The sequence below is a fragment of the Silene latifolia genome, chromosome Y, assembly GCF_048544455.1.
Source record: "Silene latifolia isolate original U9 population chromosome Y, ASM4854445v1, whole genome shotgun sequence".
NCBI lineage: Eukaryota > Viridiplantae > Streptophyta > Magnoliopsida > Caryophyllales > Caryophyllaceae > Silene > Silene latifolia.
The window spans coordinates 172,459,447-172,486,718 of record NC_133538.1 but is presented as its reverse complement, the minus strand read 5'-3'; the positions used below and the strand labels follow the sequence as shown (position 1 = coordinate 172,486,718).

At 38.1% G+C, this 27,272-nt stretch overlaps 2 protein-coding genes, 1 long non-coding RNA gene and 1 other non-coding gene across 4 annotated transcripts; 2 read left to right on the top strand and 2 right to left on the bottom strand.

Annotated features, from left to right (window-relative positions):
• The first annotated feature begins 9,116 nt into the window (after positions 1 to 9,116).
• LOC141636945 (small nucleolar RNA R71) lies at positions 9,117 to 9,223 on the top strand. Its single transcript, XR_012541510.1, has one exon. It is a non-coding gene; the product is annotated as a small nucleolar RNA R71 (small nucleolar RNA).
• Positions 9,224 to 16,191: 6,968 nt separating this feature from the next.
• On the top strand, positions 16,192 to 17,060 carry LOC141630152 (uncharacterized). Its single transcript, XR_012537443.1, has 2 exons — positions 16,192 to 16,276; positions 16,704 to 17,060. It is a non-coding gene; the product is annotated as an uncharacterized LOC141630152 (long non-coding RNA).
• Positions 17,061 to 22,984: 5,924 nt separating this feature from the next.
• On the bottom strand, positions 22,985 to 23,736 carry LOC141629433 (uncharacterized). The gene is made up of 2 exons (XM_074442436.1): positions 23,570 to 23,736; positions 22,985 to 23,432 (listed from the first exon to the last, which is right to left on the bottom strand). The coding sequence occupies exons 1-2, from the start codon at positions 23,734 to 23,736 to the stop codon at positions 22,985 to 22,987; spliced, it is 615 nt and encodes a 204-aa protein (XP_074298537.1).
• A 181-nt stretch (positions 23,737 to 23,917) lies between these two features.
• Positions 23,918 to 26,796, bottom strand: LOC141629432 (uncharacterized). Its single transcript, XM_074442435.1, has 3 exons — positions 26,700 to 26,796; positions 25,118 to 26,645; positions 23,918 to 24,518 (listed from the first exon to the last, which is right to left on the bottom strand). Exons 1-3 carry the CDS (start codon positions 26,794 to 26,796, stop codon positions 23,918 to 23,920), a joined length of 2,226 nt encoding a protein of 741 aa, XP_074298536.1.
• Between the last annotated feature and the right edge of the window lie 476 nt (positions 26,797 to 27,272).

The following is a 27,272-nucleotide window of genomic DNA, read 5'->3' as shown; positions in this document are numbered from 1 at the left end:
ATGAAAATACAGTCATGTTGATGCCTAATTTGACTAAACAGTTAGTCGGAGTTATTGACTAATAATTAGTCAAGCGCGATGTTGAGATAATTATTTAATACGGATTAAATAATACGGGCTAAGGAGAATTAAGAGGTTAATTCGTAAATTAAATATAAACGGTTATATTTAATTATTGTATATTGAATTAATTAATTATACAATATTGTCATTGTCGGACATGTATTAATATATCGACTGAGTCATGTTACTAGTTGATATTTTAATAACCGATAACCGATGACGATTTATAATAAAATCCCGTCATATACATTTTAGCATTTTGAGTCGGACCACGAGTTACAAATAAGGAGAAAGTGGAAAGGTTCGTCAAGGTTCTTTCGATTTCACGGTCAAAAGGTAACAAATCACCTTGTAACCTTCTAGACATGCAAAATATCAAACAACTCGAAAACAATTAGAACAAACCTTGAGGAGTTTTACTTCCCCAAGGCGAAGAAAGACACAACTAATAACAATAAAAAGGAAATCTAAATCAAACAAACACCGTCGCCGGCAACGGCGCCATTTTTGATCGGTCCGTTTCGTGTTCACAATTAAAGATGTGGTCGTTGGGTCACGGTCGAATCAAAACACAATTTATAACTTCACAAACAACTCTACAATTAGTAAAGAGGCAAGTAAAAGTCGGATCCCAAGGGACGGGTATTGAAATGAGATTTCTATTGCAACTAGTGGTGTCTAAGGGGTGTCACAAATTGGGTTAATGTAGAAGGTCACTAATCTAAAATAGCAATGAAAATAAACAAGCAAGATGAATTAAAGGGGTGTAAACAATTGATTAAAAAGCACTAGGGTGTCATGGGATCATAGGGGAATCATGAGAATTGATCATACGAACATGTTCTCAAATTATAAGCAAGCAATTATTGTTGTGATGGATTGAGTTGGGTTATATCTTACAATCCTAGGAAAGTTTGGGTCCCGGAGCCGAATCGATTAGATTGTACAACACCTACAAGTCGACTTAATCTTCCCTACTTAACAACATGCATGGTCTAATGAGACTCGAGTTGGGTTATGTCTTACAAGTCTCATTGAAAAGATAGAAGATGATAGTAAATGCAAGGATTCATAAGCTTAGCATTTCATCAAATATAACATGTGCATGAGTTGAGATCAAAACAAGCAAGCAAATAAAACATGAAAGCATATTAATTTAAGCATGAATCATTCCCCATGTTGGTTTCCCCTAATCACCCATTAACCCTAGCTAAGAGACTACTCACTCATTATCATGTTGATCATGCTAGCAAGGTTTTCAATCATACCAACAATATGAAACATGATGAATAAATGAAAGTAATTAACAATAATTAAAAAGGGATTAAGAGAATTATACCTACTAATTATTCCAACAATAAATCAAAGATAAAAGAAGTACTTGAATGCTTGATTGAGAGGTTGTCAATCTCCCAACAATAACCCAAATAATCTTCAATTACCCAAAATAAAGGATGAACAAAAGAGAGATTAAGGAAATAAAACTTGTATTAGAACTTGATTAATTGTTGATTACAAAACTAAAGAGAGATTTGATTGATATTAACTACTCTAATTATTGATAAGAAGAACATGCTCCTCTAATTAGACTAATGGGGTATTTATAGTGGAAATTAGGGAGGATGCATTAGGGTTAACTAAGGGCTAAACTAGTAATTACACTTTTAGATTGAGCAAGGAGGAGCCGGTATTTTTCGAAGGAAGGGCTTCTTTCTTTTTAACTTGGAGAAGAGGAAATCACGCGTGCCGGAATCAAGGCGGAATAAGGTCGGGAAGGCGGATTTCGCGATGGGGTCCGAGCGGATTCGAGGGAATCCGGGCGGATTGTGGAGGTGGAATCCGAGCGGATTAGAGGAAAGCCGCACGGATTGTGCAGCTGGGGGACGGCCGGATTGGGGACAATCCGCACGGATTGTCACTCAAAGAAGACATCTTCTTCTTTTCTTCCCTTTTCTTCATAAATTCCTTGGGGATTTCCTTGGGGACTCAAGGATCCTTTCTCAACATTGCTCTTCTACTATAATATGTACAAAGGCCTTCTAATCTTGTCTCTCCTTGATGCTTGGTCATTGAATTCAATCAATTTAGTCTCGTTTTGCCATGAAAATGCAAGATTCTTACTCCTTTCCTACTAAGGGATCAAAATCTCAAAGAATATGCAAAACAAAGAACTAAAGATAAGAAATGACCCTAATATGCACTAAAAAGCATGGGAACAAGGCTAATTCGGGGGCTAAATATGCGCTAATTATGATCACATCAAATATCCCCAAACCGAACCTTTGCTCGTCCCGAGTAAAGAGGTGACAAAGACTAGGACCAAGACTAACCTATCCTAATAATATAGCCGATATGAGACAATTAGCGGGTCTCACTCCGCCCCTTCAACTCACAACAAGACAACCATGAGGTAGGATGCCTTCTTGCAAGGCAAGGTGGGTCTTGCCAAAATGGCGACACATCCAAACATTAAGCACACAAAATCACATAATGGATGCATCTACAAAAGGAATAGCCACTTCCTCATCAAGTGGCGGAGGCACTAAAGAGGAACAAATATAAGAGCATGTAATCCTTCACAAATACTAGTTCAACAAATTACTAAGGCTAAGAGGATGGCACTAAATCACCTCCAAATGGTGTTAAACTAGACTACTTTCGTCCTCAATTTCCAAATGCTTTCGTCAAGAGCGATCGGATGGTGGTGGAATGATGATCCCTATGATGCTAGTAGCATATGACATGACAAGTCTCGAATTCTCTACAAAAGTAAAGGTCATGGATCGTCCCAAGCTCGACCAAGTGGCTTGACAAAAGGCTTTTTGGGAATGAAATGCTCAAATCTTTATTCACAACGGGTGGATATGACTAGTATTCAAAATTGTCCTCATTTCACTTTCACATTTCAAAAGTTTAAGATGGGGTTTGTCCCTTCCGGGCTAGTGTCCTTTGCTTTCGCCAATCGCTTATTAGGCAACCGGTTAACCTCTAGACAATAGCTTTTCGGGGTGATAGTCACTCTGTCTCTGGGCGGCCGAATTCACAACCGTATGGGGGCCCAATTCAATGGATCCCGCACCAAAGCACATCGAAGTGGTACGCCTCCATCAAAACAACTTAAATTTCTCAACTTTCAACAATTCATAACATTTGAGGTTCCTTGGCATTAGATTACTTCCACATGACAAAATTCTTTGAAATGAGCACTTCAAGCTTATTGATAGAAAATATTTTTGGGTTGCCTTACCACAAGGTCAAACAAGGTCACCTAGACAAGTTAACCAAGTCCACATCGCATCACGGGGTTGGATAGGTGACTCACATGCAAACCCTGGACTAGGCTTTGGGTCATGGGTCAAAAGACACTAGTATGACACTATCTAGGGTGTTTTACAACCATTCTAGTAGGCAAAGTCTTAAGTTGAACAAGTATTTGTAATAGCTTAGTTGCTCTTGTCAAAGTTCCTAAATAGGCATTTTTCAAAACATTTCTAACATGCAACTACATGCCATGATGCAACTAATATAAACATCCTAATGCAAGTGATTCTATCAACTAATATGACATATAAACTAAATGCAAGTCCTAAATTCACATTGTTATACCGCATCAATCAAAATAAAGCCACATAGTCATTAACATAAAGAGGAAAAAGGAGATTGGAAAGATCATACCATGCGGTCTTCATTATCCTCATGTCTCGGATGTGGCGTAGTCAATCAATGTGAACAAGGATAGAACAAACACAATATATACAAGACAATATATACAGAAGACTACAAAGGGAAATAAACATGTTTTTGGATTTTCAATTTTCAAATTTTTATGTTTTTCGAAATTTTTCAATTTTTTGGATTTTTGAATAAGAGTTAAAATGTTAGAATTCCCATCCCCACACTAATATGGGAATTGTCCTCAATGGCCAAAATGATCGAAATTATGCAAAGATGATGCATGATTTCTATATTAAATGCAATCTACACTAAGCTACACTACATGATGCATGGTTTTTGTTATGACGGAGAGGATAATTTAGATTACCTCCCGTTGTGTATGCATTAACTTCCCCAAACCGAGTGAGACACTATTGCTAATGTCCAAGAATGGGTGTAGTTCATGCACACACTATGAAATGCATGAAACTAATTTGTCATTTTGGATTTTGAAAATGGGAACAATAAAATGAGAACACCTTAATGGTACCGAGGTGTGAGTCCTCTATGGTGCTAGGACTACTCCAACAATGATCAAAATTATAATTAAAACAAAGAGAGAAATAGACAAACCATTAGAGGGTAGGAGCCTCCAAGGCTTGCTAATCTTCCATCATATTATCACCATCACTTTCCTCATTAGAAGTGGTCACATTGCCACTTCCCTCTTTATTTGCTTCTTCACTTTCTTCCTCATCTCGCTCATCATCATCTTCACCATCCTTTTCTCCTTCTTCACTTGCTTCTTCATCAATGTTATCATCGACTTCTTCATCATTACCAACAACCTCATTGTCACCCGAAACGACCCTAGATGCACCCGGAAATAGGACTTCTCTATCCGCCCAACTAGGCAAAGGACATGATGGATCAAGTAGTCCTTGCCTAGCTAAGTGTAGGAGGTGTGGATATTGAGCCAAGTAAGCATTTTTCCGGTCCTCAAAGGCTTGCTTGTGCATTGCTTGCATGAGAAGAGTCAAATAATCATTTCTAGCTTCAACTCCTTCCGGCTTGAACTCTTGATACTCAAAGGGGTAAGGTGGTATGACAATGGAAGAGGAGGGAGTTTTAAGATCACCCTTTTGTTGTTGGATAATATACTCGGCCTCTTTAGAAAGGGGAAGTAGATAATTGGTCCGGTGGACGCTTAGACGACAAATCTTTGAAGGCAAGGTGAACGATCTAGCTTCACTAGTGAGCCATCCATACTTAGTGTCAAGGGGGTTATGGGCAACCCACTTGAACTTGTGTATCATAGTATGCATACCAACAAGATGGCCACCCTCCTTTGCTTTGTACTTGTTATCCTTATTGAAGTTAGGATCAAAGTACTTAGCTAGGATAGTGACTAGGCCGCCATTGACAATAACAGTAGTGCCCTTCTTCCCACAATCAATGTTGAGCCATCTATCTACCAAGAGCCTCAAAGAATTGTAAGGCTTGGTGTGCACTCTTCCAATGTTCAAAGCTGATTCAAGGAGGGTAAAATCAAGTTTGGTGAAATGGTTGGTATCTTTCCTTGCGATTATGGTGTTTCCCATGACCTTGTGCCATACTCTTATGCCCGGATGGTGGACCAAAAGAGCACGACTCGCATGAAAGTCCTCAAATTTCCTCCCGGAAATTGCCTCCCAAAGAGGTTCGGGGTCATACGTTCCATAATTCTTAAAATAACGCGGTTCATCACTAAGACCCAAAATTTCATCCAATTCTTTAAAGGAAATGCGTCTACTAACATTAGCTAGACGAAACTCGAGATTCTCCCTACTCTCAACTTTGGTGAGTTTCAAAGAACTCAAAAATTCCAAGGTAAGGGAGGGGTATGTCAATTCTTTTGATTCAAACAATTTCTCCAACCCCATGGCTTTGAAAAAGGCTCTAGTTTGCTCAAGAACACCCAATTTTTCTAAGGTATCTTCACATATAAATTTGGTGGATTGTAATGACTTCCTAGCAAACTTGGCAAAGGTATTTCTATAGGTTTCGGAAATAAAAGTTACCTACGGATAATGCAAAAGTTGATCAATTTCCGGAGTAGAAGGTATTGTTGCTCCCATAGAAGGTTGTTGTTGCTGTTGCACTTCCATGTTTGGTGTTTCTACCACCATAGCCAATGCTTTCTTTGTTTGAAGAGCCTTTTGCCTTTGTGAGAGTGCCTTAGCCTTTGGTGCCTTTGTTGCTCCCTTAGTTCTTGCCATTGATGAACTAACCAAGAAAAGAATGAAAAATCTTCAATTTGTAGTATACCCAAATCGATTTAAAGGTGAAAGGCTTTGCCTTTATGAACTCAAAAATCGACTCAAAGGTTGAAGATTTTGTGCTTGGTTTTGATTTTTATTGAAGAAGGAGTGATTGATTTGTTGTTAGAAGGATGATTTGATTTGTTTTTGGTGAATGTTGTTGAGGGATTTTGTTTTTGTGATGGAGAGGATGAGGGTTTTGATGTTGTGGGTAGTGTTTACGAATGAATGAATGAATGAATGAAGGAATGTGGGAGGGATTTTATAAAGACCGAAATTTTCGAACTGCAGGGGCAATCCGTGCGGATTCTGCTCTTTCTGGGTTGTACAAAACTCGCCTAAAGACGGGCGGATTCAGAAGAAGACGCTCGGATTTTCTTGATACGGGACGGGCGGATTTGCCTGAAGACGGACGGATTTCAGTCCAGGAAATTTTTCTTGTTTTCCTCAGCAGAGAAGACGGGCGTCTTCAGTCCAGGACGGACGGATTTGCAGATACGGGCGTATTATATTCCAAGATGCCCGGATTCTCTTACAGTCAGAAATCTTCCAAAATCTCAGCTTATAAAGTCGTGCGTCTTCGACCCAGTACGCTCGGATTACTAAAGACGGGCGGATTCTCTGGAATCCGTTCGGATTCGACCCCTTGTACCCGGATTCAGTTCCATCCGTGCACAATGCATTTCCCTTACCATTCTTCTATTCTTCTTCAAATCTTGTGTTCTTCATTGTGGGAGCACTACTAAGGCATGGATAGCCTAGGCAATTGTCATCCCCACACTAAGCTAGAGCACTACACATCAATTGAAATTATTAGTCCCTCCCTCACTTCTCTCAAACATGACAATTATCTTGATCAAAGTAAATAAAAATCCAAAGATGACAAAAAATGCAAGACAAGAATTGAAATGTAAGTTAGGGAGTTAGAAATATTTACAAGTGGTGGTTTAGGGAGGACTCCACCAAACTCTCATTCTTGATGAGATATCAAGGGGGCATGTCCAAGGTGTTGTTGATGTTGCTCAACACCTTGAAAAAGTAATCGAAAGCTTGTTCATTATCATGGTAGAGGTCTTCAATAGACCTTGGCCCTTGTTGTCAGTCTTGATCGATGGCATTACCAATGTAGGGATTAAAAATCCCTTCAAATTCGTTGTCCCAAAGACCACAAACTTCATTAAGTTGATCATTGAAAATCTCTTGATTTGATGGAGAACCCAATTTCTTCTCTTGGCCAATGAGGCCATTCTCTCCTTCCTTGATTGATTTTGATGAGCTTTGCAAGCTCTCCTTGTCACAATTCACTTGCTCTTTGAATGGAGCATCTTCAATTTTCTTCTTCCATTGGAGTTCCGATTTCTTCCTTTCATCCTTTCGGCTATAATGATCAATCATGAAACATGGTTCATGCAAACGAGGAGCTCTCATAGTCTTGTCAAGATTAAAAGTTATGCTTTCATCTCCCACTTCTAGAGTGAGCTCACCATGTTTCACATCAATCACCGCACCCGCGGTGTGTAGGAAAGGTCTTCCTAGAATGATTGGAATGTTGGAATCTTCCTCCATATCAACAATGACAAAGTCCACCGGGATGAAAAACTTCCCAATTAAACGGGGACATCTTCCCATATCCCTAATGGTGTCTTCGTTGATCTATCGGCCATTTGGAGTGTGATATTGGTGCATTTAAGCTCTCCCATCCCCAACTTTTTACTCACCGAGTACGGCATGACACTCACACTAGCCCCTAGATTACATAAGGTTTTGTTGATCGTCGTGTCGCCAATGGTACACGGTATTGAGAAGCTTCCCGGATCCTTTAACTTTGGAGGTGAACTCCCTTGAAGTATTGCACTACTCACCTTAGTGAAGGCGATAGTCTCAAGCTTCCGGATCGACTTCTTCTTTGTGAGGATATCTTTCATGTATTTCGCATAGGCCAAGACGTGATTGATTAATTCCGTGAAAGGAATTGAGACTTCCAAATTCTTCACAATTTCCATGAACTTTCCAAGTTGATCATCAAATTTGGGCTTGGCTTGACGACTTGGAAAAGGAAGTCTAATCACAATGGGCTCCTTCTCCTTGACCTTGTCTTCATTTTTCTTTGAACTTTCTTCTTTTGATGATTCTCCATCTTTGGAGCTTTGCACAATTTCTTCCTTTTCACTAGCTTCCACAACTTCATCCTCAACTTTCTTCCTTGGTGCTTCATACCTTGTACCACTTCTCAAGTGAATGTCACTAACCGTTTCATGTCTAGGGGGATTACTTTGAGGTGGTAATTGCCCCTTTTGTCTTTGTGAACTTGAAGATGCTAGTTGAGTCAATTGTGTTTCCAACATCTTGGTGTGAGCTAGAATGTTGTTGATGGTGGTTTCCTTTGCTTGTCTATCTTTTTGCATTTGAGTGAAAAATTCTTGTTGATTCTTTTGCATTTGGAGGACCGCTTTTTGGACATCAAAGCCTTGGTCATTTTGGTGATTGTATGGATTTTGATTTTGGTAACCTTGGTTTTGATTGTAAAAGGGTCTTTGATTTTGGTTTCTCATGGGTGGTGGAGTGTATGTTGTTTGAGGGTTTTGAACATTTTGGCTTTTGTATGAGAGATTTGGATGGAATTTGGTGTTTTCATTGTAAAAGTTGGAATAAGGGGTACCACTCTTGTATGCTTGGAAAGCATTCACTTGTTCATTTGTTCCCCTACATTCACCTTGGTCATGTCCCAAAGTTCCACAATTCTCACATATCCCACTTGGGATTGATGAGGATGCCGTCATGGCATTAACATGATGCTTTGATGATTTTGAGTTTTCTTCAAGTCTAGCCATAACTTGTTCAAACTTCAAGTTGATTGTGTCAATGTGAGCACTAAGTTGAGCACCCAATTGAGTAACGGAGTCCACTTCATGCTTTCCTCCTCTAGTAGCCTTGCGAGGTCTACTATATTGTGAGTTATGGACCGCCATTTCCTCAATCTTGTTCCATGTTTGATTGTCATCAACTTCGGTGAACATTCCATTTGATCCCATATTGAGAATGTTCCTAGAATCCTCATATAAACCATTCCAAAATTATTGTACCAAAAACCATTCGCTAAGTCCATGGTGAGGACATGAGCGACAAATTCCCTTGAACCGCTCCCAAGCTTCATACAAAGATTCTTCATCCCTTTGCTTAAAACCCGTGATTTGAGCTCTTAGCATGTTAGTCTTTTCCGGTGGGTAGAATTTTTTGTAGAAAGCTAGAGCCAACTTTTTCCAAGAATCTATTCCGAGGGTGGCCTTATCAAGGCCCTTCAACCATTGCTTCGCGGTGCCGATTAGAGAAAAAGGAAATAAGACCCATCTAATTTGGTCTTGAGTCACGCCCGTTGGAGAGATTGCATCACAATAGTCGCAAAATGTTTCCATATGAGAATGAGGGTCTTCACTAGGCATCCCCCCAAATTGGCTCCTCTCAACTAATTGGATGAAGGCGGACTTGGCAATAAAATTTCGGGTTAGATGTTGCGGTGTAGGAGTACCATTTGGTAGATTCTCCTCGGTGGGTACGGAGTGTGACGAGAATTTAGGCATTGTAGGTGGATTTTGTGGGGTATTGTGTAATGGGTTCTCCTCTCCTTCTATTGCGAAAGGGTTGATGAACTCACTAGTGGGTTGAACAACTTCACTAATACCTCTTAAATTCCTCCTAACAAGTCTCTTATTGTTCGTCAAGGTTCTTTCGATTTCACGGTCAAAAGGTAACAAATCACCTTGTAACCTTCTAGACATGCAAAATATCAAACAACTCGAAAACAATTAGAACAAACCTTGAGGAGTTTTACTTCCCCAAGGCGAAGAAAGACACAACTAATAACAATAAAAAGGAAATCTAAATCAAACAAACACCGTCGCCGGCAACGGCGCCATTTTTGATCGGTCCGTTTCGTGTTCACAATTAAAGATGTGGTCATTGGGTCACGATCGAATCAAAACACAATTTATAACTTCACAAACAACTCTACAATTAGTAAAGAGGCAAGTAAAGGTCGGATCCCAAGGGACGGGTATTGAAATGAGATTTCTATTGCAACTAGTGGTGTCTAAGGGGTGTCACAAATTGGGTTGATGTAGAAGGTCACTAAACTAAAATAGCAATGAAAATAAACAAGCAAGATGAATTAAATGGGTGTAAACAATTGATTAAAAAGCATTAGGGTGTCATGGGATCATAGGGGAATCATGGGAATTGATCATACAAACATGTTCTCAAATTATAAGCAAGCAATTATTGTTGTGATGGATTGAGTTGGGTTATATCTTACAATCCTAGGAAAGTTTGGGTCCCGGAGCCGAATCGATTAGATTGTACAACACCTACAAGTCGACTTAATCTTCCCTACTCAACAACATGCATGATCTAATGAGACTCGAGTTGGGTTATATCTTACAAGTCTCATTGAAAAGATAGAAGATGATAGTAAATGCAAGGATTCATAGGCTTAGCATTTCATCAAATATAACATGTGCATGAGTTGAGATCAAAACAAACAAGCAAATAAAACATGAAAGTATATTAATTTAAGCATGAATCATTCCCCATGTTGGTTTCCCCTAATCACCCATTAACCCTAGCTAAGAGACTACTCACTCATTATCATGTTGATCATGCTAGCAAGGTTGTCAATCATACCAACAATATGAAACATGATGAATAAATGAAAGTAATTAACAATAATTATAAAGGGATTAAGAGAATTATACCTACTAATGATTCCAATAATAAAGCAAAGATAAAAGAAGTACTTGAATGCTTGATTGAGAGGTTGTCAATCTCCCAACAATAACCCAAATAATCTTCAATTACCCAAAATAAAGGATGAACAAAAGAGAGATTAAGGAAATAAAACTTGTATTAGAACTTGATTAATTGTTGATTACAAAACTAAAGAGAGATTTGATTGATATTAACTACTCTAATTATTGATAAGAAGAACATGCTCCTCTAATTAGACTAATGGGGTATTTATAGTGGAAATTAGGGAGGATGCATTAGGGTTAACTAAGGGCTAAACTAGTAATTACACTTTTAGATTGAGCAAGGAGGAGCCGGTATTTTTCGAAGGAAGGGCTTCTTTCTTTTTAACTTGGAGAAGAGGAAATCACGCTGTGTGTCGGAACCGGCGGAATAAGGTCGGGACGGGCGGATTCTGGCGATGGGGTCCGAGCGGATTCGAGGGAATCCGGGCGGATTGTGGAGGTTGAATCCGAGCGGATTAGAGGAAAGCCGCACGGATTGTGCAGCTGGGGGACGGCCGGATTAGGGACAATCCGCACGGATTGTCACTCAGCAAGACATCTTCTTCTTTTCTTCCCTTTTCTTCATAAATTCCTTGGGGATTTCCTTGGGGACTCAAGGATCCTTTCTCAACATTGCTCTTCTACTATAATATGTACAAAGGCCTTCTAATCTTGTCTCTCCTTGATGCTTGGTCATTGAATTCGATCAATTTAGTCTCGTTTTGCCATGAAAATGCAAGATTCTTACTCCTTTTCTACCAAGGGATCAAAATCTCAAAGAATATGCAAAATAAAGAACTAAAGATAAGAAATGACCCAAATATGCACTAAAAAGCATGGGAACAAGGCTAATTCGGGGGCTAAATATGCGCTAATTATGGTCACATCAATACGCGCCAAAACCTCAAAACAAGAAAACACGCTGCCCAGACCCCTACTCGATCGAGTTCCCAAACATACTCGATCGAGTAACGGGCTACTCGATCGAGTGCCCAACATACTCGATCGAGTGCCCCAACATCAGACCTCAAACAGACCTTCTGATCTCTAACATACTCGACCGAGTATGTTACTCGATCGAGTGACCCCTTACTCGATCGAGTGCTCGAGGTACTCGATCGAGTGCCCAAAAATACGATTCTGGACTCAAAATCGTCAAAACCCACCCGATCGAGTCAGTCCCACTCAATCGAGTCATGCTAACTCAGAAACGCTACCCGCATGCTATATCATATGCTAACATGCTAAAAACTTTATAAAACCACATATTATATCATAACTAAGCATAAAATGCTACGCATCCTTTCGTACGATCTACGAGATCATTATATCATGTTATTAAATGCCACCTTATAAACATCCAACATGTTATCACTCCAACAACAAGTCTACATATATCATTAACCTTTCTTTCACATTCTCAACTTTCTACTTCAAACATCCAACAATTACACACACTTCATCACATTCTTACACAAGCTAACCAAACAACACATACGACCTTGACATACACCCCCCCATGTGACCGGTTCAAAATTATAGGGCAAGTTCGCGACTTTAGGACGTCTCCCAAGCCTTTGCATTAGCTCCTACAACTTTTACCCCGGGTTCATTTTAATTGACTCCCTATGTTCATTAGGTTCATTGGTTACAGGTTTCAGGATCGTCGCTCTGATACCATTTGTAACACCCCCATACTCCAAGTGCCTTACCAGGACCACTCAGGTATGAAGACATTACCATCTCGGTTACCCGAGGCAATGATAATCAAATAAACAATGAAGAAACAACGTTTAAATATAAATACCTAGTGAAGAGTTACAATTCTCAAAACCAAACCAAAAGTATAATACATGTTCTCAAACTAACTGTTCTAGCTGAAATGTAAATAAACTAATAAGCTACAGCGGAAGACTCCTATCATCATGTCGTGGCCATCCCAGCTATCCCAGTACTCATCTCATACCTGCTCAATATCTGCTCACCATCCCCGAATGGATCACCGCAGGTTTACAAAACAACACCGGGGTCAGTACTAATCACACAACTCAATATATATTAACAATAAGATAAACAGGCAGCTTAATTGTCATACACACATAATCACGCACTACTACAAATCTCTTGTGTTTATGACGCTTGACTATTGACGCTTTAATAAAGCGTCAACCACATAATACACCTCCCGTCTTTATTAGTACGAGCGCAATTATTAAAAATAGAAAATTCACGAAAATTTCACCGCCCCTTCACCTTCTTCCCTCTCTTCTATTTTCCATTGAACAAAACTCTTAACAATAACTGCAAAAATCTCTCAACATTCAACAATAATAATAAAAACCTTATCAACAATAATAAAGAATCTCTCAACAATAATCAATTACTAGCAATAATCGATTCAAACAAAACCCCTAATAAAATCTGCTGCGTTAATTGTTCTATTGGTAGTAATAATCGATTCATTTGGATTCATTCAATCACCCAGTCACAAATTAAGACCAAGGTTTGTTTCTAATAATATTAATATCTGCTGCGTTATTTTCTAATTGATTTATTGCTGCTTTAGATTCCTTTGTTTTCTAATTATAACCCTAGATCTAGTGTTTTTGTTCATTTTTGTACTCTGTATCTAGTAACTTGATTATAGGTGCGCCCGTCAATTCGTTAATATGGGAGAATCCCGGCACTAAATCTGGGTTTTTGAGCATGTATTGATTCGGTTGCGTCTCTTTTACCAACTTTGGGTAAAGTAAATCCATTCTCTTACATTTTGATTTTTGATTTCTAGGGGTTTCGATTTCGATTTTTGAGATCGTTTTAATTTTCTGATGTAGATTTGAAATCTACTATAGCCACCCTTCATCTACTCATTAGGTTCATTCATAATACAATACGTATAATTTATTAAATTATCCTCACAAGTATAGGAATGTATACAAATCTGGTTAACAACTCAAATATGTGTCAAGTTGGATGCACTAGTCTACTGGAGGCATATATTTGACCTTTATTCTTATTTTTTTTATATGAAAGACTATAGATTTACGAATAACCTATATTGTTCATTTTGTTTATGTTCAGAAGTAAAAGCATACTCATGACAATGTCCACTATGCATAGACTATTCAAAAGGTCAGTGCATTCAAGAATGTCTTTTCTTTTAATTTCTCTTTGCATTTGATGTGGTGGATTAACTTTTAAAGTAACAAGTAAGACTTGAGAGGTTAGAAGGGTTGAACAATACCTAGTAACTATGAATCTTTAGAAACAAGTGGAATATACTTTGATATGTTTGATTTGGAGGATAAGTTGTTCTATATTTTTCTTTTGGAAGTTTTCGTGTTGGAATGTAAATTAGGCTGTGCAGAAAATTGCTAGTATTACACAAAATAAGATCGTGACACTAGTAATGTCTGAAAGTTATTGGCTGCTAAAGATCTTTACAATCTTATGATTTTTATTGGAAGTCATTATCAATGCTAAGCTAGTCCAATTGTGAACATCAGAGAAAATATGAATACTGCAGAACCTGCTAATGCAACATATGCAGGTGTGAATTCTCATCTTGATATATTTTCATTTCCCTTCCTCTAGTCGGAGAATGTTTTGTTAGTATATTTGCAATTATTTTTGCGCTGTTTCTTCTATATATGACTTAAGTTTGCATATTCAAGAAATAAGCAGGAGGGACGATTCAAAATCTCATTTGCTAGTTCGATCTAATTCCTTGAAGGCAAGGTTATGATTTCTCCCCTTTTAAGCTACACCATATGTATAAGTGTAAGTCTCCTTTTATTCGTCTTGTGATTTTTTTTTCTAAATAGTATTGTGCCTAATTTCTGTTTCAACATGTGCAAGTCTGGTGTTTCTCTTAATGCCAATGTGAAGTTGTATTCGCCAACAGTATATTCATACACTTGCATTCAAAGGAAAAAACTTTGTAACAATAGTTTTTTCTATTAATAATTACAGGCTTAATGCTCATGGAAGATAGAGAGTCCTAAAAAGAATGTCTCGGTCATAGTCTATATGAGGTTTTGGTACTTAACGTTGGTATAGAGTATGTAATGTCACGAAAATGTATGCCATCACAAAACTTCACTGAGTCCACTAATCTTAATTAGACATTAGCTTTTATAACATTTTATGTCTATGACTTGCAAAAACTTGTTTTGTTTTTTTTTGGTCTAAATCATCCGGTAATCCGAACCACATTGGGCCGACTAATCCGGATTTCGGGGCGTGTCCAACGATTACGGTATTTAAACCCCTCCCAATCGCAGTTGTGGGGGATCGATCCGCAGACCTCCCTACCAAGCGCAGCCCCATGCTACCACTGCGCCAACCAATTTGTTTTGTAATGGCACTTAAAATTACATTCTCCCTTCGTCCCAGTCATTTTCTCATTTGTGTATCCTTTAAAAAAATACTTATTCACTCATTAATAAATTTGGTTTCATATATTTAAAGTAGCACTTTCAGGTGCGTATTTCAACTGGTCACTAAATTTTTGTCTTACCATAACTTACTACAATTATACTCCCTATGTCTTAGATTATTTATTTCTTATTGATTACAACACCCTCACTAAGAATATAAAGGTAAACAAATGACTGGGACGAAGGGAGAAGGTAATTTTAAGTTTGTGCACCATAGTGCAAGTGTGATAGATTGGATGGTAGACTTGACAACGGAACTTCATTTATTATTTGGATTGAGCTTCTCTTGTTTCTAAATGAGTTAAGACAATGTTACTACAGATAAGCTTTGAATTCTAGACGAAAGTTAATTATTGTTTCTCCTTCCTGTTTTTTCTTCGTATAACTAGAGTGTTCTCAATTGTCTTGCACTTAAACTTGTAGGATTCGTGAATAAGGCATCTTCGATCGCTTAATTTGAATAGGATTTAAGCACAAGATGGATCAGGTATAATCTTACAGCGCATATGAAACACAATGCTATTGGATTTGAATGCCTACATATTTAAAAGATGTGCTGGTGCCATTTACATTAGGTGATAAAATTTGTCGTCTTTTGGTTGCATTGATCTAATATTCTTGTTTGATATTGTGTTCCTTACCACCTTGCCTAAGTTGTTTGAAATTTCATAATCAAGTGATAAATGGATTCTTACATATTTTTGAATGAAAACTGGCGCGGTTGTATAGATTACTAAGCGATGTGTGTACAAATTTTCTATTACATATCAGGTTTTAAGTTATGGACAAGCTATAATTTGGGGATTTCCTCATCAGAATTTGCTGGTTGATCAAACAAGAGGCATTTAATATGCCAAATGTAGATTAATTACTAATTATTGTGTTCTGTCACAGCCTCAAATGATATATTTGTTAATGTTGCAGCATTTTGTTGTTTTCACATAGTTTTTCAGACCTCTTTAGTACTGGAAAAGCTACGACTGAAGTTATAGACATGGCAAAATCAGTCTTGAACATGAACATGGGCAGTACACAGGTATTCGTAATTCTTTTTACTTCTTCTTATATAAATCAGTCTGGAACTCTTTAATTTTGTTTCTTTTGAGTGAAGTAGTTAAGTCGCGGTTTGCTTGTGCCTCATGGGTGCGTGTTTGTGTTGTAATTGGCTGGAGTTTCTGTTGCGACTCTAACTTATTTCTATTATTGGGTGTTCTAACTATATTTAGTTAATTGTCCTCTAATCAAGTTTTTCTTGCGCTATAATTTTCCGAGATTGTGATTGTTTTTGTGCTTTATTGACCTGAATCTAATATTGTTTAGTAGTCTCATCCTCTCGCTAATTTTCTCTCTTCTTACCTTTCGACGGGTAATTCTATTCAGCACAATTTTGAAACATTTTTGTGAAGTGTATATGTACTAATCAAATATATTCATATAAATTATATTTTATTTGCCCGTTATAGGTTTCAGATTCATCAGATGGTGATGATGCGCCTTCAAATGTTGATTGAAGATGCGCCTTCATATGTTGATTGAAGTCTCTGTGACATTGCGCCTACATGATTGAAACCCCTACCACATTCAAACTACTGGATCAGTGTCCTTGTCTAGCTAGTTACGTAGCATTTTTTACGATTTTTTGGACTTTTACTATCTTCCGGATCCCTTTTGGTATTTTTGATTTTGTCGTACTAAAAATTACGTACTAGTTTATATTAGTTAAATTGTCAATGCTAGCTAGCTATAGTATTTGTGATGGAGACGGTATATGTATCAAACGTATAATTATTTATAAAAGTACGTGGGTACGTTATTAATTATATACGGAGTACATTGCATTATGTTTTATTTTTTATGATTTAGTAATGATAGCTAGTAGTACTATATTATTTATAGGTGTATTTAATTAATCTCTACGCGATTTTATCGTAAATCAAAAGTCGAAATTAGACCGTGACAAGAAGAAGTGTCAATATATGAATAGTTGACGCCTAATTCCGTCTCATCGACTGACACATAAAACCATCAATAGTCGCGGAAGACGCTTAAAAGCGTCACATTTATTGACAATTAAAAGCGTCAATAGCCACCAAAGACGCTTAAAAGCGTCAATTTTGTTGACAATTAAAAGCGTCAATAGTCCATGAAGACGTTTAAAAGCGTCACATTTATTGACAATTAAAAGCGTCAATAGCCATCAAACACGCTTAAAAGCGTCAATTTTGTTGACAATTAAAAGCGTCAATAGGCCATGAAGACGCTAAAAAATGTCATAATTATTGACTAAAGAAAGCGTCAAAAAATAGTGACGGCCCAAAATTTGACGCTTTTATAAAGCGTCGATAAAAAAAATTGACGCTTTAAAGCGTCGAAAAACGCCTGAAAAAGCGTCACCAGTGCAAGGTATGTGTAGTAGTGACGCCAAATCCAATCATCTCAATCACTGACTGTCCACTGGACCAGCCCTGCTAGTGGGGGACCGCAGCCGTACCCACCAACACATAAATGCTACCCAATTACATACTACTCAAAAACCCCCAAATCCCTATATTAGGGTTTAACCAAATCAAAGGAAAGACAATAAAAAGGGTACATAGATCTTACCCTCGACGCAAGGAACTCAACGGTATAACCAACGACGAGAACTGACCTTCCAAACTCCGGGGATTGCTAATAATGCGATTAGGATGAAGAACTTGCTTGCTTTCTCTCTTAAACAGTAATTTAGGTTTTGCAAAAGTGATTTAGAATAATGACGACAAAGCTTATATACCTTAATCGCATAATTAACAAAACCCGAGAAAACTCCCCGTAAAACCGGACACTCGATCGAGTACCCGAGGTACTCGATCGAGTACCCCCTTACTCGATCAAGTACCCTAGTTACTCGATCGAGTGCCCAACAGGTCAGAAACGTTTCTAAAACGCAACTTACCCTTACTCGACAGAGTAAGGCCTACTCGATAGAGTATCCCAAGACTTATAAATACGGAGTATTACAGACACAACCTGAAGGTTTTGTGGATCCTAAAAGTCCAAACAAAGTATGCAAACTTAAGAGATCCATTTATGGTCTTAAGCAAGCGTTAAGGAGTTGGAATCATCGTTTTGATCATGTTATTAAACAGAATGGTTTTTCTCGAAGTGTTGAGGAATCATGTTTATACATGAAGTTTAGTGGGAGTAAAGTTGTTTTCTTACTTCTTTATGTGGACGACATATTACTCATTGGGAATGATGTAGATATGCTTGCTTCTGTCAAGAAGTGGTTAGGAAATCACTTCCAAATGAAAGATTTGGGAGAAGCTCAGCGCATCTTGGGTATCCGGATCTATAGGGATAGATCCAAAAGGATATTAGCTTTGAGTCAAGAAGCCTATATCGATAAGATTCTTGACCGATTCAATATGAAAAACTTCAAGAGAGGTTTTCTACCTATATGCAGTAGGATTACTTTGAGTAAGTCACAGTGTCCTACTGAGCCTAAGGATATTGAACGCATGAAATCGATTCCCTATGCTTCCGCTGTTGGATCAATCATGTATGGTATGATGTGTTCTCGTCCTAACGTCTCGTATGCTTTGAGTATGACGAGTCGTTTTCAGAAAACTCCATGTGAGAATCACTGGATAGCCGTCAAGAATATTCTGAAGTACTTGAGAAGAACTAAGGATTCATTCTTAGTGTTTGGAGGAGAATCTGAATTACGTATAAGAGGCTATACGGATGCCAGTTTCCAAACTGACAGGGATGATTTGAAATCCCAGGCTGGTTTTGTCTTTTTGTTGAACGGAGGGGCGGTTTGATGGAGAAGTTTTAAGGAGTCTGTAACTGCTAATTCTACAACGGAAGCTGAGTACATTGCAGCCTCTGAAGCTGCAAAGGAAGCTGTTTGGATTAGGCAATTCTTAGAGGGACTGAAAGTAGTTCCAACCGCCGAGGATCCTATCACTTTATATTGTGATAACAGTGGGGCAATTTTTCAAGCAAAAGAGCCCAAGTCTAGAAACAAGTCTAGACACGTACTTAGGAAATTTCATGTAATTAGAGATTTAATTGAAAGAAAGGAAATTACAATCTATAAGGTTAGGACATCTGACAACATCGCTGATCCTTTAACCAAGCCATTGTCTCAAGCTAAACATGATAGTCATATTGTTTCGATGGGATTGAGACGAATGCCAGAACTGTTGTAAATTATATGATATGTAATAATTAAGATATTGCATTTATTATTTCATATATGATAATTACATTTATCGTTGTATTCAGTTTTTATATCTGAATTTTATATACTTTATTTTTATCCAAATAGGTTGTAGCGACAATGTCGAACCCTATTAAAGTGGATTGGATTAACATTGTATTTTTTCCCTAGTTACTTAATGAGGTGACGTCTCGGAGTGACTAGATTGTAAGGCGATAGATGACAAGTTCGACTGTCATATGGTCATAGTGATGGTTGATCGATTACATAGGCAGATTGTGAGACGATATGTCGGACAGTTACCGTTAATAGAGTCCTTTTGTTGCTGGGTCGTGGCAAGGATTTCTATTTATTCCTTCAAGTCAATTCTTTAGACTGGTGAATATTTGTCTGAGTTGGTGCGGTTTTCCAGTGCCTTAGGTTTATGTTCTAGGTCGCGCCGTAAAAGGAGGCCGATGGGCATTTACTGGGTCATTGTGATCTGTATCGAACAAAGAAAATAGGTTAACGCGATTATCCATTTCAGTCATATTTTATCTAAAGGCCACTCGAGGAGAGGTGACTGGAAATGCGTGGCCACGCTCAGATGAGATCTATAGTAGATTATCCGGTCAGATAGTCATTCTCCTGATCGAGGAGACCACTTTATGATATGATCACGTGCAAGAACGACCTGAAAGACATCTTGCATTGAGTGGGAGATATTATTGGACAAGAGAATTGGTAACGTACACTTGTGTCGGACAAGTGGGAGATTGTTGGACTAATGTCCTCCACAATAAATGCGTTTACATATTAAATCTCGTTAAAGGAATATCAGGGATTTATTTATTTATTTTGTCAGCTGGTCATCATTAATCGGTAATGATTGACTGACTAGAGTTTGACATTATTGTCGTGTGACGGTGGTGATCAGCTGATCCATTTAGGTCACACCTATAGGATGACGCCCAAAAAGAATGAATTAATTGTTTGTATGAGTTACGAGATAATTAATTCCTTGTATTATTTGACTTTTAATTAGTCGCGTAAATATATTATTTGATGACGGGAGGAGATTTATTATTTAATTATGTGATATTTAAATGATAAATAAATAAATTAAAATTTATTAATTAATTGTTAATTAATTAATTTTATACGATATATGTATATGTTTTGAGGTGTAATTAATTAGCTATTTAAATTTTACAAGAGGTTGTAAAATTAGCTAAATGGGATAATATTGACACATTGTATGTTGATAAAATGGTCTTATGATCACTTAATAGTTAATTAGTCATTGGTTGTTAATTTGTATTATTAAGTGTTAAATAATTAAATTAATATTTAATTATGTAAGATAATTAAATATAAGACTTATAAGCATTTGTGGGGCAAATGTCGAAAACCGAAATGGACCCAAGTAAGTCCACTATCACCGGTTTTTTAAGGGGATAACAAGTGTCCATTAGGTGGATTTTTCCACTCCTTTTTGTCTCCCATTTTTGCTTATAAATACCCATATCATTCCACTATAACTAAGGTTGAAAATTTTGAAGGAAAATATGGTCTTTGTTGTTTCTCTTGGCCAGTTTCTACACACCACAAAAGGACCAATTTTTTCTTCTTATTTTCTTCATCTTTTTGTATAAAAACACATATAAATTAACTAATAATATTATCAAAGTAATAATATTATTTAGTACATCAAATTTACATAATACAAGGTTACTACTACTATTATCTAGTTAGTAATTTAGTAGTCTTTTGGGTCGATTCTTTGGTGCTACTCAAAGGAGGTACTCAACTTTTGGTACTTGTTCGTGGAGGATCTTCCTTAAAATTTTATCGCTCAAGAACTACAAAGGTAGGAGACCTTTGTGGTGCCCATATTTGCCTTAATCAATGTAAGGAATTTTTTCCTTAAGATGGTTTTATACCATTTTTTTGTTATATATCTTTACATGCATGTATATTTAGACCATATAATAAAATTAGTATGTAATTTTATTATCACTAAGATAGTCTTATTTGGTGTAAATAACTAAAGTATCATCGCTGTACCTTACTGCTCCACATTACCATTACCGCTGCTATGATTACTTTGTTGACCCGTACCTTCACCATTGCTCCCTACGACAGCCGTGTGACCACCACGACCTGAGGTGGCAGCCGCTCGACCACCATGAACCCATGCAGTGCCGCCGTCAAGCGCGGCCTGACCACCGCGACTGGTTTCGGTACTCACTTTTCGCCTTTTCCCTCGGCTGTCCATCACCAACAAGTAAATTACAAACTCGAATCCCTGCAGTCAATGCTTTGTGAAACGAAATTCAGATGAAATCGCCAATTCCGTCAAAACCCTAACCCTAATTCGAAATTTGCAATTGAATTCGGGATTGGGTTGATTCAAGTTCGATTATACATAATTAGGAACCGATATTTGTCGAATTTGAAAAGACAATCACAAACAAATTTCCGATTTTCCAAAACCCCTAACCCTAATTCGAAATTTTGCAATTGAATTGGGGGAAACTGGGTGATTTTTTTTTGATAAATTTGAAATTGGAAACGTTTATGGAGATGAAAGATGAATTATTGGAGAAAATTGACGGTTGAATTGAAGGATTTTTTTCTTTTTGGTGTTTTGAATCGTGAAAGAGGAAGAGCAGGTATAGTGTGTTGATGGTTGAGGAGTACTCATGTATGTGAGAATAACTAAGGCATTAGTTATTGTAGTTGAACTCCTCTGTCGATCGAATGGTCTGCTCTGTCGATCGACAACACCAAAACGCCACAAGTTGAGACATCCTGTGACGATGTCTCTTTTGTCGATCATTTAGAGTTGCCATAACTTCTTTGCCGATCGACCTGGGCTGCTCTGTCGATCGACATTAACATAACACCCACAATTATAAACAAGCTGCGACGATCTCTTCTTCTCGATCGAAATTAAATTCCTCTTTCGATCGACCTGGGATGCTCTGTCGATCGACAACACCAAAATGCTGGCAATTTGAAACAACCTGCGACAATACTTGTAAAAGCGATAAGTCCCTTAGTCTCACTCACTAAAATAATGAAATTCGAAAATTAAAATAAAATGTTCCAAAAATTAAAATGCAAATACGTGAATAAAAAAACCAAACGCGCTAATTAAATAAATTTAACTATCGCTCAACTAATAGCTAATAAATTTAAATCACGCAAATTACAAACTTTTACAAATCCGGGTTGTCTCCCGGTCACCACTGGTTTATATGGTCCCACTCGACCTTTGTTACCTCAATTAGCAGAATCGGTAACGGGTTCGTGGTGCAACACCTCAACCACTCCAATAAAATCCTCTTGGCCATAATAATGCTTTACCTGATGACCATTTACCTTAAATTTTTCCCCCGCGGAGTTCTCTAGCTCAACTGACCCAAAATTCAAAACAGATGTTACCATATAGGGGTGAGACCACCTGGACTTCAGCTTACAAGGAAAAAGGCATAGTTAGGAATTAAACAGCAACAATTTCTCCCCAACTTTGAACTCATGCGGTATGATCCTCTAGTCGTGCCATCTTTTTGTCTTTTCTTTGTAAATTCTGGCACTATCATAGGCATTCAGCCTAAATTCCTCAAGCTCATATAGCTGCAATAAACGTTTCTCGCCACATAATTTATTATCAAAATTCAGCTCACGAATTGCCCACCAAGCTTTATGCTCTAACTCTACAGGCAAATGACAAGACTTACCGTAGACTAACCGATATGGCGAAGTGCCAATCGGTGTCTTTAAAGCAGTTCTATAAACCCATGAAGTGTCATTCAATTTTAGACTCCAATCTTTTCGTGATTTAGACACAACTTTTGCTAATATCTCTTTGAGTTCCCGATTGAAAACCTCTACTTGACCACTAGTTTGAGGGTGATACCCCAAACCTCGATGGTGTGATACACCATACTTAGACAAAAGAGCAGAAAGTTGTTTTTCTTTGAAATGCATACCTCTGTCACTGATGACAACCCGAGGGACACCAAAGCGAGGGAATATTACTTTCTTGAAAAGTGGATCACAGTTTTTGCATCACAATGGACCGAATCAACGGCCTCTACCCACTTGGACACGTAGTCTACAGCGACCAGAATGTACCTGTTACCTTTGCTATACAGGAATGGGCCTTGATAATCAATGCCCCAAACATCGAAAATCTCAACCTCCAATATGCCAACTTGAGGCATCTCATGCCTCCTAGATAAATTTCCCGTTCGCTGACATGCATCGTAAGCTGAAACAAAAACTTTAGCATCTTTAAACATAGATGGCCAATAAAAACCTAACTTAATTACCTTAGCCACGGTCCTGGATGGACCGAGGTTGACCACCATAGGATGAAGAATGGCAAGCTTCCAGGATAGCTTTGGTCTCCCACTACGGTATGCACCGTCTATAAAGACCGTCAGCGCACTCCTTAAACAAATAAGGATTGTCCCAAAAGTACTACTTCACATCGTGAAGAAATCGCTTCCTCTGCTGATAGGATAGATCTGGCGGAAGTAAACTGCCAACAATATAATTGGCATAGTCAGCATACCAAGGGTTATCACCAGTTGCAATGGCCATTAAAGCATCATCTGAGAATGAGTCATCAATAGGGAGAATATCCCCCTCATCTTGCAGCTGTAATCTAGACAAATGATCAGCAACAACATTTTTAGAGCCTTTCTTGTCTCGAATCTCTAGATCAAACTCCTGAATTAGGAGTATCCATCTCAATAATCGTGGCTTCGTGTCCTTCTTGACAAGAAGATGCTTCAGAGTTGTATGATCTATAAAAACAATCACCTTGGACCCGAGTAGATAAAACCTAAACTTTTCCAGTGCATAAACTACAGCTAGCATCTCCTTTTCAGTAGTGGCATACTTCACCTGAACCTCATCCAGAGTTTGGCTCGCATAGTAGATTGCACTCAAAGCTTTGTCTTTCCTTTGACCCAGCACCACGCCAACTGCATAATCGCTAGCATCGCACATTATCTTGAATGGTAGCTCCCAATCCGGAGCCTGAATAATCCACGCGGTAATCAAAGCCTTCTTCAACCTGTTAAAAGCAGAAAGACATTCATCAGTAAAATTAAATGGCGAATCCTTAAGTAATAGCTGTGTAAGTGTTTTAGCAATCTTGGAAAAATCCTTGATAAACCGGCGATAAAACCAGCGTTACCAAGGAAGCTCCTAACTCCCTTAACGTTCACGGGAGGAGGCAATTGCTCTACCACTTGCACCTTTGCCTTATCGACCTGGATGCCCTTATCAAATACTAAGTGCCCAAGGACAACTCCCTCATTGACCATAAAATGGCACTTCTCCCAGTTCAAAACCAAGTTAACCTCAACACATCGTTGCAAGACTTTCTCAAGGTTAGTTAGACAATTATCAAAATTACTGCCATAGACGCTGAAATCGTCCATAAATACCTCCATGATTGACTATATATATTCTAAAAATATCCCCATCATGCACCTTTTAAAGGTAGCTGGGGCATTACATAATCCAAACAGCATTCTGCGATAAGCAAAAACACCATGCGGACACGTAAAAGTAGTCTTATGCTGGACATCAGGATGGATTGGGATCTGAAAGAAACCTGAATATCCATCTAAATAACAGAAAAAATTATGTGAGACCAATCTTTCTAACATCTGATCAATGAAAGGAAGCGGGAAGTGATCCTTTTTTGTGGCAGCATTTAACTGTCTATAATCAATGCACATGCGCCAACCTGTTACAACTCTAGTCGGTATCAATTCATTTTTATCATTTTTCACCACTTTAGTCCCTCCTTTATTGGGGACTACCTGAACTGGACATACCCATTTGGAGTCGCCAACAGTATAAATGATACCTGCATCAAGTAACTTCATTACTTCCGCCATTACAACATCCTGCATCTTCGGGTTCAACTTACGCTGACCTTGTTTGCAATGCTTATGGTCTTTCTTTAACTCAATTATGTGCATACAAATGTTAGGACTGATGCCCTTAAGGTCATCCAAACTGTAACCCAAGGCTTTTCTATTCTTTTTAAGAACAACCAACAAAGCATAAAGTTGGTTATCATCAAGTTTAGCACTAACAATGACAGGGTACTGCTCTAATTCATCTAGAAACACATATTTAAGATGGGAAGGGAGAGGTTTAAGCTCAGGTTTCTTTACCTCAACAGCATAAGAGGTTTCCATGATTGCATTTACCGTCTCACCTTTCTCAATAGTGAACTCCCGACCTTTTATTGCAGTATTCATTGTCTCGTAATCGACCTGTACGTCCTCTGCGTAATAATCAAGAACAATCAAAGCCTCTAACGGGTCTCTAATAAAGGATCTCGTCCAATAATCAAACAGAGACTCATCAACTATGTCGACAACATAACAAGTATCCTCTTTCATAGGCTTTGCCAGTGTGGTAGCTAAGTTAAAGGTTACTTTATCGCCCCCTACCTCAAGAGTCAAGCGTCCGTGCTTGACATCAATGACAACCCCTGCAGTGTGTAAAAACGGTCTACCCAAAATAATAGGAATCTGGGTATCCTCAGCCATGTCTAACACAATTAAATCAACAGGTATAAAGAATTTACCTATCTTAACAGGGACGTCCTCTAAGACGCCTAAGGGTCGCTTTACTGTTCTATCGGCCATTTGAAGAGTCACACTAGTGACTTTGAGGTTACCCATATTCAGTTTCTCGCAAACTGAATAAGGTATGACACTGACACTTGCGCCTAAATCAAATAAAGCCTTATCAATCACATGTGTGCCAATGGTACAGGGAATCGAGAAACTACCTGGGTCTTTCAGTTTAGGTGGAGATTTGTTTTGTAGGAGTGCACTACACTCCTCAGTAAAAGCAATCGTCTCTATTTCATTAAAATTTCTATTACGTGATAGAATATCTTTCATAAACTTAGCGTAAGAGGGTACCTGGGTGATCAGCTCGGTGAATGGAACTGTTACCTGACGATTTTTAACGACCTCTATGAACTTACCGAACTGTTGCTCTATCTTTGTATTCCGTAGTCGGTTAGGAAACGGAACCTTAACAGCTATTTGTGTCTCAGCAACTTTCTCCTTCCCTTTTTTTTTATTAGTAGACTTAAAGACTTCACCAATTGACTTATCAGCAGTAGAAACCGACTTATCGGCAACGTCGGTTGACTTACGAACAAATCCTGCCGGTTTGTCACAGATGCCCGTCGATCAACATGGTATGTCTGTCGATCGACCATCCTTGCTCGAATCAGCCGTCACTTGGTCTCCTATCTCAGCTTCAGCGTTAACATCTATTTCTTCAATAATGAAATCGTCACTTTCTTTAGGCATAGATGGTCCATCATAAGTGAGACCGCTTCAGAGATGTATAGCATTAGCCGTATCATGTGGATGCTCAGGCTGAGATGGCAACAAACCCGGTTGCCTAGTAGCTTGCTTAGACACCAATTGTGCTATTTGAGTCTTTAGAATCTTAATTGACGCATCCATAGCTTGATCACTCTTTTGGAGTTGTATCATAAGAGATTTCACCATACCTTTAAACTCTGTCATGTCACTTGGATTTTGAGTGTTTTGCTGTAAAGGAAAAGTAGATCTATATACTCAACATATTCATATATGTTTTATTTTAATTTAATCATAAAATTAATTGGTGATCTTATGCATGCAAACTATAAACAATTTAAAGAAGAAATCTCTATCTTACATTGATATTTCGGTTTATTTGGGCACAAGAGAGATCTCCTTCTCTCTTGTTCTTGGGCTTTCCTCAATGGATGAACTAGGATCCAAGTATAGGATCCCTC